This window comes from Pangasianodon hypophthalmus, chromosome 17 (genome assembly GCF_027358585.1).
Source record: "Pangasianodon hypophthalmus isolate fPanHyp1 chromosome 17, fPanHyp1.pri, whole genome shotgun sequence".
In the NCBI taxonomy this organism is placed as follows: domain Eukaryota; kingdom Metazoa; phylum Chordata; class Actinopteri; order Siluriformes; family Pangasiidae; genus Pangasianodon; species Pangasianodon hypophthalmus.
The window spans coordinates 19,088,899-19,101,215 of record NC_069726.1 but is presented as its reverse complement, the minus strand read 5'-3'; the positions used below and the strand labels follow the sequence as shown (position 1 = coordinate 19,101,215).

General features: G+C 40.0%; 2 protein-coding genes across 9 annotated transcripts; one reads left to right on the top strand and one right to left on the bottom strand.

Moving 5' to 3' along the window:
* The first annotated feature begins 531 nt into the window (after positions 1 to 531).
* Positions 532 to 4,562, top strand: prnpb (prion protein b). Of its 4 annotated transcripts, XM_053241162.1 has the most exons (4): positions 535 to 760; positions 2,543 to 2,868; positions 2,905 to 2,929; positions 2,966 to 4,562. In XM_053241162.1, the coding sequence occupies exons 2-4, from the start codon at positions 2,544 to 2,546 to the stop codon at positions 4,398 to 4,400; spliced, it is 1,785 nt and encodes a 594-aa protein (XP_053097137.1). In that variant the 5' UTR covers positions 535 to 760; position 2,543; the 3' UTR covers positions 4,401 to 4,562. The 4 variants fall into 4 exon arrangements, with proteins under 4 accessions (XP_053097136.1, XP_053097137.1, XP_053097135.1 ...); XM_053241161.1 differs by having other exon boundaries at positions 532 to 760; positions 2,543 to 2,929; XM_053241160.1 differs by having other exon boundaries at positions 538 to 760; positions 2,905 to 4,562.
* A 637-nt stretch (positions 4,563 to 5,199) lies between these two features.
* plpp5 (phospholipid phosphatase 5) lies at positions 5,200 to 11,152 on the bottom strand. Of its 5 annotated transcripts, none has more exons than XM_026942472.3 (8): positions 10,911 to 11,152; positions 9,765 to 9,870; positions 9,055 to 9,163; positions 8,249 to 8,339; positions 7,733 to 7,796; positions 7,078 to 7,202; positions 6,117 to 6,287; positions 5,200 to 5,705 (listed from the first exon to the last, which is right to left on the bottom strand). In XM_026942472.3, exons 2-8 carry the CDS (start codon positions 9,833 to 9,835, stop codon positions 5,536 to 5,538), a joined length of 801 nt encoding a protein of 266 aa, XP_026798273.1. In that variant the 5' UTR covers positions 9,836 to 9,870; positions 10,911 to 11,152; the 3' UTR covers positions 5,200 to 5,535. The 5 variants fall into 5 exon arrangements, with proteins under 5 accessions (XP_026798273.1, XP_026798272.1, XP_026798275.1 ...); XM_026942471.3 differs by lacking the exon at positions 10,911 to 11,152 and adding an exon at positions 10,546 to 10,850; XM_026942474.3 differs by lacking the exon at positions 10,911 to 11,152 and adding an exon at positions 10,550 to 10,845.
* Between the last annotated feature and the right edge of the window lie 1,165 nt (positions 11,153 to 12,317).

Here is a 12,317-nt window from a genome sequence, read left to right as displayed (position 1 = left end):
TTCATGTTTCAGCACCAATTCTGAAGGTACTATCAGTGATGTTTGTAATGAAGGTGCGTGACTTTTTCTTTCAGACACAGAGTAGCGCGTGCCAGGCCTTCATCACTATAGAAACCACCAGCAACCCGGAAGTGAACATACAGATCAATATGATTAATCTGCTGTAACATACAGTAAAGTGGAGATACAGGGAATGGTTAAACTTTAATTATAACAAATGTTAATGCATAACAATATGAACTGTGCCATCGAATAGGCTAAGACAAAAAAAAAAAAAAAGGTCAATAAATAATAAATAATAAATAAATAAAATGTAAATAAAAAAATGAACCAAAAAAAAAAAAAAACATAGAAGGTAAAAATAAATAAAATAAAAATAAAATAAACCTCACAAATTAGTCAAAATAGTTCCAGGATTTAGAATAGAAGTGTGGCTTCCCCTGGATAACATTTTAAAGGAATTAGTACATAGTTTTACCATTTTAGAAATAATCTGGAGTTGTTTAAAGAAACATTGTTTTTTAGATTACATAACTCCAGCTCCATTCTCTCCCGTTATACCAGAAACCCCACCCCAAACAAATGCCTAATCCCAAATACCTTCCTCTGACGCACTCTATCCAATCCATTATCTCATACCCTATAGAGTGCACCTACATAGGGAATACAGAGCAAACTGGGATTCAGCCAGAGGAACAAAACAGCTAAATTTTCAGTAACTGGAAGGCGACTGAGCTGCCTGGAACGAGCAGCTTACAAGGTAAGAAAGCAGAGATATACTACTATTAAAAAAAAATAGCGTACAAAATAATAAATGACCATGTTGATTCCCTGTGCTGAGGACGACAGATGATTATTCTGTTAATGATTATTTTATAATTAATGTATCGTGTATGAAACTCTCTGTTCCATATGATCTGCAGATGAGCAGAGCAATGTAGAAAATGCAGGAATAAACACTACATGATTGCATTCTGCTACACTGCTTTGTTGAATGGAGTATTTTAGCAAGGCGTGTACACACACTGATGCTGATGATAATGGAGAGGATGTAGAGAAACATTCACGTCTAGACGCAGTATGGATGAAAAACAAACAAACAAACAAAAAAAAACTAGTTTCAGACCAGATATTATGGACGCAGAAGCAGACCATCTAGTTTCATGCGAAACTGTCATTTAAATATTTCAGTGAAAAACTGTAATTTGAATATTTCCGAGAGAAACTGCAATTTAAATATTTCAGCAAAAAACTAATCTAAATATTTCAGTGAAAAACTGTAATTTAAATATTTCAGCGACAATCAAATTTAAATATTTCAGTGACAAACTAATTTAAATATTTCAGTGAAAAACTGTAATTTAAATATTTCAGTGAAAAACTGTAATTTAAACATTTCTTTAACGACCTTATATTTACTAACGTTTTGTTCCAGTGCAAACCCTCTTTTGGCATTAAAATGCCCCTGAAATCAAAATGTGTGTTTCAGAGCTTTTCTGTACCTGTCCCTTTGTGTTATGGACACCATTTTCAATAGTATATCTACAAACACAATACAAAAATAGTCTTGGAGACATTCACATTTTAATTTTCACCATCACTCTGACTTTCAAAAGGAAACATCAAGATACAGAATAAAATCCTGGCTCTCGAGCTCTCTCATAGGCACTTTAAAAACTGAACATCAGTACGGCTTTTATTGCCTAATATGATCAAACGATTGGCACTCACAGCAAATCCATTTAGGGTTCTCTCTAAGTGCAAATTACTAGGCAGGGCTTTTGTAATGACTCACCCATTTTGATTGATCACATATATATGTATGTACAGTAAAAATGTCTTAGGCACCCTATTGTTTAGTACAAATTTTGTCATAGATGTTTCTTTTATGACTTCTGCATTATTGAGTCAGTACAAAAACATTTAAAGAAAGCAACATATTATGTAACAGACCACTTTTCAGACACAAAAACATAATGAAGGCCACTGTGGCAGATTCTCCGGGATGCTCAGCAAAACTTATCAGCCAATTTCCTTATGAGTTTCGCACAAATTGTACACTACTGAGACTACTGACATCTTTTTCATGTTAATAAATTCACAATAAGATGAATGAGTTTTCAACAATTTCTTCCGTGCCTAGTTTCATTACTGGATTTCCTTGTGTAATGTAAAGTTCTAAACTGTTGTGAGGGGAAAAAAACCTGACCTGGAGGAGAGGATTGTCAGTGTATCATCATGCAGGCCACCACACATATGGTGGAGGGTTTTGGTAACTAAGAATATATTTGCATTTACTTCTGTAGTAGCATTGCTATTTTCTACAAGTAACATTTTACTTTAGACACGAAGTGTAAATTAGGTGACATTATAACATTAGCTTTACTATTATATAATTTCTACTTTTTATCCTACAATTAAAATCTTAGTCTCGTCTTTCTGTTAAATAGACGTTTCTTGGAAGGGTTAACCAATAAAGAACAACAGAAAGTCTTTAAACACAACTAAATGTCCTAATACAATGTCCTTCCCTTGATTACAGAATGGGGCAGCTGTGCATCTTCACAATTCTCTGTTTGGCTTTAATGCTATTGCTGCATGCTACATCAGCAAGCAAGAAAGGAACAAGCAGCAAGAAACCTCCCAACACTAAAACTTCAACATCTACATCTTCAAACAGGCCTCATCAGGGGAGCAAGACCCAGGCCAACTATCCCAGGCAGCCCAACCCATATCCCCCTGCAGGCAGTAACCCTGGGGCAGGATATCCTAACCAACAGTACCCTGGTAGAGGAGGTGTTAGTCAAGGATATCCTCATCAGAACCCTGGAGGTGGGAGTTATCCTGCAGGTGGGAGTTATCCTGCAGGTGGGAGTTATCCTGCAGGTGGGAGTTATCCTGCAGGTGGAAGGTATCCTGCAGGTGGAAGGTATCCTGCAGGTGGAAGTTATCCTGCAGGTGGGAGTTATCCTGCAGGTGGAAGTTATCCTACAGGTGGTAGTTATCCTGCAGGGGGTAGTTACCCATCTGGAGGGCAATATCCAGGACAAGGGGGCTCTATTCCTGGAGTGTATCCCAACAAGTACCCTGGAGGTGGGAGTTACCCAGCTGGAGGACAGTATCCAGGACAAGGGGGCTCTAGTCCTGGAGTGCATCCCAACAAGTACCCTGGAGGTGGGAGTTACCCAGCTGGAGGACAGTACCCAGGACAAGGGGGCTCTAGTCCTGGAGGGTATCCTAACCAGTACCCTGCAGGTGGGGGTTATCCCGCAGGTGGAAGTTATCCAAGTGGAGGTCAGTATCCAGGACAAGGGGGCAGTAGTCCTGGAGGGTATCCTAACCAGTATCCAGGAAGAGGAGGTGTGAATCAAGGTGGGTATCCCAATCAGTACCCTGCAGGTGGGAGTTACCCATCCGGAGGCCAGTACCCTGGAGGAGGGGGTGTAAGTCCTAACCAGTATCCTGCAGGGAGAGGATACCCTGCAGCTGGTGGCTACCCAAACCAGTATCCTGGAAGAACCAACCCTGCAGTATATCCAGTGGGTAGTGGCTACCCAGTGAGAACAGGAGGGCAGCCAGGAGGATACCCAGGGGGCTATCCATCCATAGGAGGATCATATCCTAACTGGAATCCTAACAACAAAATCCTTAGTCCTCGCTATGGAGGTGGATTTGCGGGTCCAGGGTATGGAATTGGTGGTTCCCCTTTCTCAACATCAGTTCATAAAATGGGCTATAAACCATCTGTGAAGTCCAAAGGCTTTGGCAAAAAGGCAATGCTGGCAGCTGGAGTTGGGGCTATGACAGGGATGGCTGTAGGGTATGGCCTCGGTCGATTTCCGCGGCCACACTTTCACTTCAGCAGCCCCCAAGAGGAGTATTACTACAACCATTACATGCAACGCCACTATGGCATGAAATCTACTGATACAAACGACTATGGACGTGACTACACATTCAAGCCACCGCCTCAGGCCCAGACCTACGAAAAATACATGGACAAGTGCATGAACAGAACTGACTTCTTGCAAAATCGTGATGCAGAGATTAGTAGCATCCAGGGGGATGACCCCATGAATGGATCACTTGCAGTTTCCAATGGCACTTCTGAGAAAGTTCGCACTGCTGAGAATGGCATATCTGAGGTTCCAGTGCGTTCGGAGTCCCAAGAGAGTAACGATGATACAGTGAGCATCACAGAGATTGGTTACCCTGCACTCATCCAGCAAGTGAAGGCTCGGAAATGTGTAGAGCTGTACATGGCATACTCTGAGAGCTTCCTGCAGAAGCAGACACAACAGAATCCCAGCATCAGCAATGATTCAAATGGGCATTCTGGACTCCATGTACTGCTCATGACTACCATCATGGCTCTCAGCAGCACCCTCTTGCTGCACTGACAACAAGGATATGGCCCTACTGTGTGTTAAAGAGTGTCAGACTTGGAGACCTTTGGGCTCATCATAGATTCCCTGGTATAAGACTTTTCATATCACTGCCTGACATATCATGGTTCACAATATTATCATATTATTGTATTAAACAATACTGCATGTTTTAAAGTACCTGTTATTTATGTGCAACATTTTGACTGACAAGAAACACAGGCAGCATTTAATTCAGGACAGGACTACCTTATATCCTCACTAGCACACATCTGCTTGCTAGCTTCTCAGCAACTAAACTTATATCAAAGAAAGAACTGACTAATAAGGCAATCTGTCTTATTCAATACTTAACAGTAACCAACACTTAATGTAATAAATTTTAAATAAAGTGTTAATGGATAATTATTTTATGAAGAACCTATCAGGAATTATGGATTTGCACTGAAAATACAGTATATTCCATATTATTAATTATAATTTTTTCATTTAAATTTATTAACTTCTTGATGGCTTTTTATTATTTCTAAATAAACTTTAACATATATAACATTTTTTTTGCAAGCCTTACTGCTATGGTAGTTTAGTAATTTATCAAACAGTATGTTCTCTTGAGTGCTTCCTATTTTTTTTCTTGCAACTTAATTGAATATCACTTTATCAGATCCTTATCTGTAGAGCTTAACAAAGGTCCACAATCAGTGACTTGGCAGAAGTATGAAAGATGTTCTATCCAAATCCAACAGCCAAAAACTTTTATTTTTCTAGAAATACATCACTGTCAGAAATGTCAAATCTAACCAGGAGGCCACAGTCCAAACTTTACAAACATTTTATTGATAGACCCCATTATAAACACAGTGAACGAGAGACATACATGATATTCAAACAGATATTCGAAACCTGATGCAGAAACCCCAGGCTGTTCATGGTCCAATACAAATCCAAATATCTACAATACACAAAGTATTTCTTTCTTTCTTTTTTTTTTAATGTATATATGTTCTTAAGAAGGCCAAATGGAAACAGAGACTCCTAGGTCTCGCACTCACACTCACATATACACATATTGGCAGCATTAGCTTAAGGGCTGTGCATGAGAACATGTCCATCACACATTTCAGGAGTAGTTTAAGTGCTACTGGCATCCCTACAGAGGCAAAAGGAATCCTGCAGTGGCTTGTTTGCGTTCCTGTGCTGAGGGTGTTGTGTCTCTGATCCTCAGGGGTTTATGGGAATCGGACTCGGTGAGTGATGGATAATGTTGTCTGTAACAAAGGTACGAGAAGGTCAAACCCAGCAGTGATCCCACTAACACATCTGGAGGAACAAACAGAAGAGAGACAGGATACAAGGACATTGTTAAAAATGAAGCTGATATTCATATTATTCAAGAATATATATATATAAAACAGACATATATATATTTTATATATACATTATATATATATATATATATATATATATATATATATATATATATATATATATATATATATATATATATAAAACAGACAGAGCCACAGTTTAGCTGTGTGGGAAACACTTGTATGAAGCTGAAATCTTTTTGAATATTGTGTTTACACAGTTCATTTAACTTTCAACTCCTGTGACACTCTACCACAAATGTCTATTGTCTTTGTATTTATTTAATTTAATGTATTTATTTTTGCATAATCCAGTTCATTATTTGACTCAGCAAGATTGTTGATTGTGTGGATTCTCATTCACCTTGCCAGTGATGTTTGTAGTCACAAGTTCTGGAGACAGCGATCAAAACAGCACAGAGTAGAGGTGTGAGGAACACACACAGACGCCATGCTTTTCCCCGACCAGCTGGACTGAAACAGTGAAGCTTCCCAGCTATGAAAAGTGCCGTAAAGCCCAGTCCGGCAAATGCAACTAATATTTAGGAAAAACAAATGTATATAGAACACAGAAATTAGTCCATATTATAAATATTTAATACCACAGTGGTTAGATTTTTGATTATGATTGGTCCAAAGGGATTGATTAATTTGACAGTAGTGCAGGCTGCAAAGCCAAGTCAAGGTTTATATTAATTTTATAGGGACATGCTGTTATTGGAAAATAATCAACTTTGGGGTGGTTCCTGTAAGGGATTCAAACTCAATTTCCTGGTGAACACTTTTCTTGTGCAACACTCAGAGGAGTCTGCTGTGAGTGCACGTTTTCATTTGCTCAATAAAGACCTCTATTCTGCACTGCAAATGTGTTTTGGTATGAAATCTACCAACATGAATCTGCACCCATATTCATTCCTATGTTTCAGTCAGACACTGATACAGAATCTTTGGGCAACACCCACACTCATGAGAGGGGTTCTGTGCTGTGGTTTTTAGAGATGCATAGAGGATCACGTGCCTAACCCAAAGCTATTTCCAATAAAGTCATGAGTCTGCTTTAAGGCTATAAAAAGCAGTGTGTTGGTTCTGCAGAACAAGTTACAACTGCCACAGAATTAGGCCTGGTTGTTGACAGGAGTCCTTACTTTTCCTCATATACTTTATACTTTAATCATAACTGTGGTGAGTTCATCACATATCAATAAAAGGCAGAGTTTGACACACATTTCCATGATTTATATGAGAAATGGTGTACACACTTTAAGAGTGAGGTTTTTGGGTAAACACAAGTAATAATAATGAACAGTAATGAAGATAATGTTTACACGATGAGTGTCCGCTGGGGAAACTCTTCCTCCCCTCCGTGACCATTTCTGGGTCGCCGCTGCACTGAAACTCTGGGTTCATCTGACCATCTGGAAAGCAGCGGTAGAAGAAATCTGGACGTGGCCTACAGAAAGAGAGAGGAGGAAAGAAAGAACTAAACTGACTACAGAGAAGTGAAGTCTGAAGATCCACTTTCACTTTAGTTGTTTCAGTACACATCAGAAAAACATCAGCAAAAAAATTAAGTGCTTGGGGAGCAAATCTAAACACAGCAAAGGAGAGAAAAAGAGGACACACCCACGACCAGGTCACTCTGGACATGTCTCTACGTCCCTAATTTAAATTATGACATTGATTCCTCAAACGCACTTTACATTCAAGGAGCCTCTTGAATGTAATCTAAACGTATGATAAAGGTGGTCAGTGAATGGTACTTAGGTCAAAATTACCCAGTGCACTCACAGCACAGTTTATTTACATTTAGTGACGCCCACATAACTCCATAAAAGGCATAGCTCACGAAGAGCTGAAAATGATGATTAAACGGTGAAAGAGCACCTCCTAAGGGCAGCGTGTGTTAAATCTTCCAGTAATGTATTTTCCAAAAGTGTCTTAAAGATCGCAGTGATGGAACGTTATCGGCTCATCACTCACCTTCCCACAGTGAGCTTTACAGCATTGGTGAAAACTCCGTTCAGGAGCAGAGTCAAGGTCACAGCTGAGGACATGCAGATACACACACACACACAAAAAAACATCATGCACATTTCAGAAATCATGCTGATGTATTTTATGATGGGATACATGATCAGTGTTATTATTGTAAAATCTTATCTTAAATAAAGTATACAGTGCTTTTTGAAAAGAACTGGACAATTTTGTGTGTGTTGTAGATTTGTTGTGTTATGTGAATGTCCTGCGTATTATATAGATCAGTTATTGTGTGCAGCACAATCACATTCATGCATGTGCACACACACACACACACACACACACACACAGAGTGTCAGGCTCTTTGGAGAAAATGACAATGCAAACAGACAATTAATACCATCTGAGTCTATAGAAATGAATTTGCATTAGTCAATACATTAGTTTTAAACTATTTAAATTAACATTTACGTCTCTGTGAATGTAGAATATTAACGTTTCTGTGTATACAGGACTCACCTAACGAAGCCTCCTTAATCTCCCCTTTTTCAGTTCTTCTCAGGAATGCAAAAAACAGAATGGTGGCCAGTGGTGTAAAGAGAGCAATGCTCTGCAGAAGACAGGAAGAAAAGAGGAGCTACAGTTCATCCTCTGTTCCACACCCAAAATCTGTCTTGATGTGCAGTGGCCAAACTTCAGCTTAACTTTAGCAAATGAGCAATTTTACCCACAGTGTGTAAGGCAGACTGGTGTTGATCACAGTGTTTCATCCAAGCAGAAAGATTCTTAATTCACTTCTATGCATAATATGAAACTTCTTAAGCTTTGATAGAGGAGTAAATAAAATACAAAAGAGCAAACTGCATATCGGTTGTTTCCTATTCTACTACTCAACAACACATTGCCAGAACCACACCCTTGTCTCAGACACAAACACACTACTCTTGAGAAGAAAAACAAGGTGAAGCAGTGTGAAGCAACATGATTTGCAAGCAGACTTGTAGCTTCACACACACTCTGTAGGTCTGCGTTCATTCAAATGAGCAGGCAAGTTGTAAGCAAAACACTTCACTGTGACCTGTTCTATTAGTGAATTTACGGTAGGAGTGCTACTCCAGCAGTTACGGTAATTTCCTCAGAGATAACAATAACACTGAAAAATCCATATCCTGGCAGAAGTCAGCATTATTCTTGAGACAGTGACTGAACATACAAAAGCACCTTATAAAGCGAGTAAGCTTTCTTACACTGAGATTCAAAACTAAAATAAAAACACACTCCTGCTTTCAGTGTTTATTAGTTGCGGAAACACAACACACACTTACAAACATGAGTGAGGTAGGAATGTGGTCATTCTTCACATGGTGGAACCTGTAAAGCCAGATTTCCTCAGGCTGGATCTGTCGGGTAAACGGAGCCAGTTGCTCAGTCACTCTGAAATAAGACAGGATCAAATCTCATCATCGTAATGCAATGGTTCTTGGAAAAATGCAATGTCCATTTTCATGTCTGTGTCCCTCTTATCCCTAATGAAGTCAGTCAGACAAGATTTGTTTGGTGTGTGAAGTCTATGTCTAGGTTTGCACTCTAGTTTTGCACCAGGCAACTGAGGAAAACATAATGGATGTCTTGCTCGTACAAAATGTTCCAACTTTCCATAAAAAACAATGTGCAAATCTTCAAGTACTTCTAAGCAAATTTGCATGAATGAGACTCTACATGTGAGCAAATATCTGTAATTAGCCACAGAATATTTACTGGGTATGGAAACTCTTGCTGCAAAAACACAGCAGACTAAACCATTTCACATAATAGGGGATATATTTCCTTATCTGCTGAATGGCAAATGATCCACAGGCCTAGACCACCATAGTTTTATCAAACAAACATATCTGCATGTCGAGGGACTACTAATCTCTCCTGGACTTCCCTGTTCTCTGATTGCACTATGCATGATTGCACAGTGATCCTGGACACTTGATAAGTCATTGCATGAGATGATGATGATGATGATGATGATGATGTAAACACTTACAAAAAGACAGCCAGCAGCAGCAGGCGGATGACCACTTCAGCGATGAACTCCTGGTCTATACTCTTCCTCATCTTTGGATCTGGTGTGTCCCAGTCGCTTGCTTCACCTGAGAAGTGTTACATTTACATAGTTTAGTTATCCATACATATCTTACCTAGGGGAATTTATATTATTCCAACCTGGAGTTGTGAAAACTGACTGCCATGTTTTTTGTCTGAACTTCAGTTATCCAGAGCAGTTAGCTGGATAACTTTAGCACAAACTGAAACCTGGCTGACAGTAACACTGTATCAAGTCCTCTCAGAATTAAACAGGATTGGTCACATGGGTGTGTTCTGACACATGGAATGTTGTCACCACACCAAATTATTATTATTATTATTATTATTATTATTATTACTATATACAAAAAAAAGCCGAGAACTTTCAGAACCCCAATATGTAATTAAGAAATTGTGCCAGGACTCACACAAATATTTCATTCACTCAGAATGTCAGAAATCGCACAAGCGTTCCATGTCACACAATCTAAACGTCACAAAAGCGTTCCATGTCACACAATCTAAACGTCACACAAGCGTTCCATGTCACACAGTCTAAACGTCACACAAGCGTTCTACTTCAGACACTTAGAACTTGCACGAGCATTTAATGTCATGCAGTCAGAACTCTCAGAAGTGTTCCAAGTCACACAGTCAGAACATCAGAACTCACACGAGCGTTCCATTTCATACACTGAGAACTTGCACAAGCATTATATGTTCCGAGCATCAGAACTCACTTACGAGTTCCATGTCACGCAGTCAGAACATCAGAACTCGCACAAATGTTCCATGCCACGCAATCATGACGTCATTAGTCGCGGGTGCGCTGCATTTTGGCATCTCCAAGCTTTAGAACTCGCACGAGCGTTACGTTTCACGCGCTCAGAACTCGCACGAGCGTTACGTTTCACGAGCTCAGAACGTCAGCAGTCACAAAAGTGTGACGGCGCATCACCACCGCACGCGACCGAGGACACGTCAGCGTTACATGTAGCTTATATTATTAACAGGATGAGCGTCAACCAGTATTTCCACATTCAGGTCTTTTAGCAGCATTAGCATTAGCATCTCATATCCGTCTATTGTATGGTCTGATACAGACCTTTATGATTCGCTCCTTTTTTCAGCCCGTCTTACACCGGAAGCAGCCGCGCGAGACGGGTTTGGTGAGGCCCGTCATGTATAAGTAAACAGATCCTTCATGTCCAAAGTGGCTGATGCGTGAAGATGCGGATCCTCTCCCTCTCCTGGTGAGGAGAGTGCAGGCTGGCACAGAGAGAGAGAAGAGACACGTTTACACGTCACACAGTTCTCACGCCACCTGCAGGTGGTTAGGAATATGAGGCTGAGTCGGGAAGACGTAGGCAGAGGTAGGCAGGGTTTTGGGCAGCGACTGCACACTCCGGAAGTGAAATGAAGGTCGCGAGGATGAATTAAACCCAGGCAGCTTTTAACGGAATTACATGCATCCTAGTATAAAATACAGCGCAGTATAGAAGCATATGCTCCTGACCCATCCGGAAGTGGGGAAACATCCTGTGCATTTCTGCTAGGAAACAAACGCAAGGAGAAGGAAAGGAAAGGAGATGGGAAGGAAAAAAATGAAAGGAAAGGCAGGAAAAAGGAAGGAAATGAAAAGAAAAGAAAAAGGAAAGGAAAGGCAGGAAAAAGGAAGGAAATGAAAAGGAAAGGAAAAGATAAAGGAAAGGAAAGGAAAGGCAAGGCAGGAAAAACAAAGGAAAGGGGAAGGAAAGGAAAATGTAGGTAAGGAACAGAAAAGAAAGGAAAGCAAATTGAAGGCAGGAAAAGGGAAGGGAATAAAAAAGGTATGGAAAAGAAAATAAAAAATGAAGGAAAGGAAAAAAGGAAAGCCAAGGTAGGAAAGGGGAAGGGAATGAAAAGGAAAGAAAAAGAAAATAAAAGATAAAGGAAAGGACAAGGAGAAAGGAAAAGGAAGGAAAGCAAAGGAGAGGGGGAGGGAGCGAGAGAGAGAGAGAGAGAGAGAATTGGAAGAGTTGTAAGAAGAAAGAAAAAAGAGAATGTTAATAAGAGTGAGCAGTTTTTCAGGTCTAGCTGCCATATGGGTGATTTTTATAGATGAACTGATACTGACTGTAGACCAGCTGTTTCTCTCTTCACTGTCCATCCACACAAACACAGCAGCACAGAGCAGAGGACATTTCTGAGGCAGCTGTGACACTTACAGGGTTTTGTGTGTGTGTGTGTGTGTGTGTGTGTGGTCTGGGTGTATCAGGCACAGCAGCAATGCTGGTTTATTAACTCCTCATTGTCACTGTTGTGTTGTAAAACAGGCTAGACAATGATACACACACGCACACCTTGGACAAAATGAGTTATAATCTCTGATTCATTAGGCCACAACCTAAAGGGTGAAGTCAAGTGAGGTGTTTACAAACCATCAACTGATCACTCATAAGAGCACCATACACACACTACCATGCCAGTGTCACAGGAGTGGACACAATGGCAACTCAGAACAAAAGAAGTA

Coding starts and splice junctions, on each gene's coding strand:
- prnpb (XM_026942491.3), top strand. CDS start 2,544: ATGGGGCAGCTGTGCATCTTCACAATTCTCTGTTTGGCTTTAATGCTA.
- plpp5 (XM_026942471.3), bottom strand. Junction 9,164..9,764: donor CTGCTGCTGGCTGTCTTTTT/GTAAGTGTTTAC, acceptor GTCTTATTTCAG/AGTGACTGAGCAACTGGCTC. Junction 5,706..6,116: donor CTACAAACATCACTGGCAAG/GTGAATGAGAAT, acceptor TTGTTCCTCCAG/ATGTGTTAGTGGGATCACTG.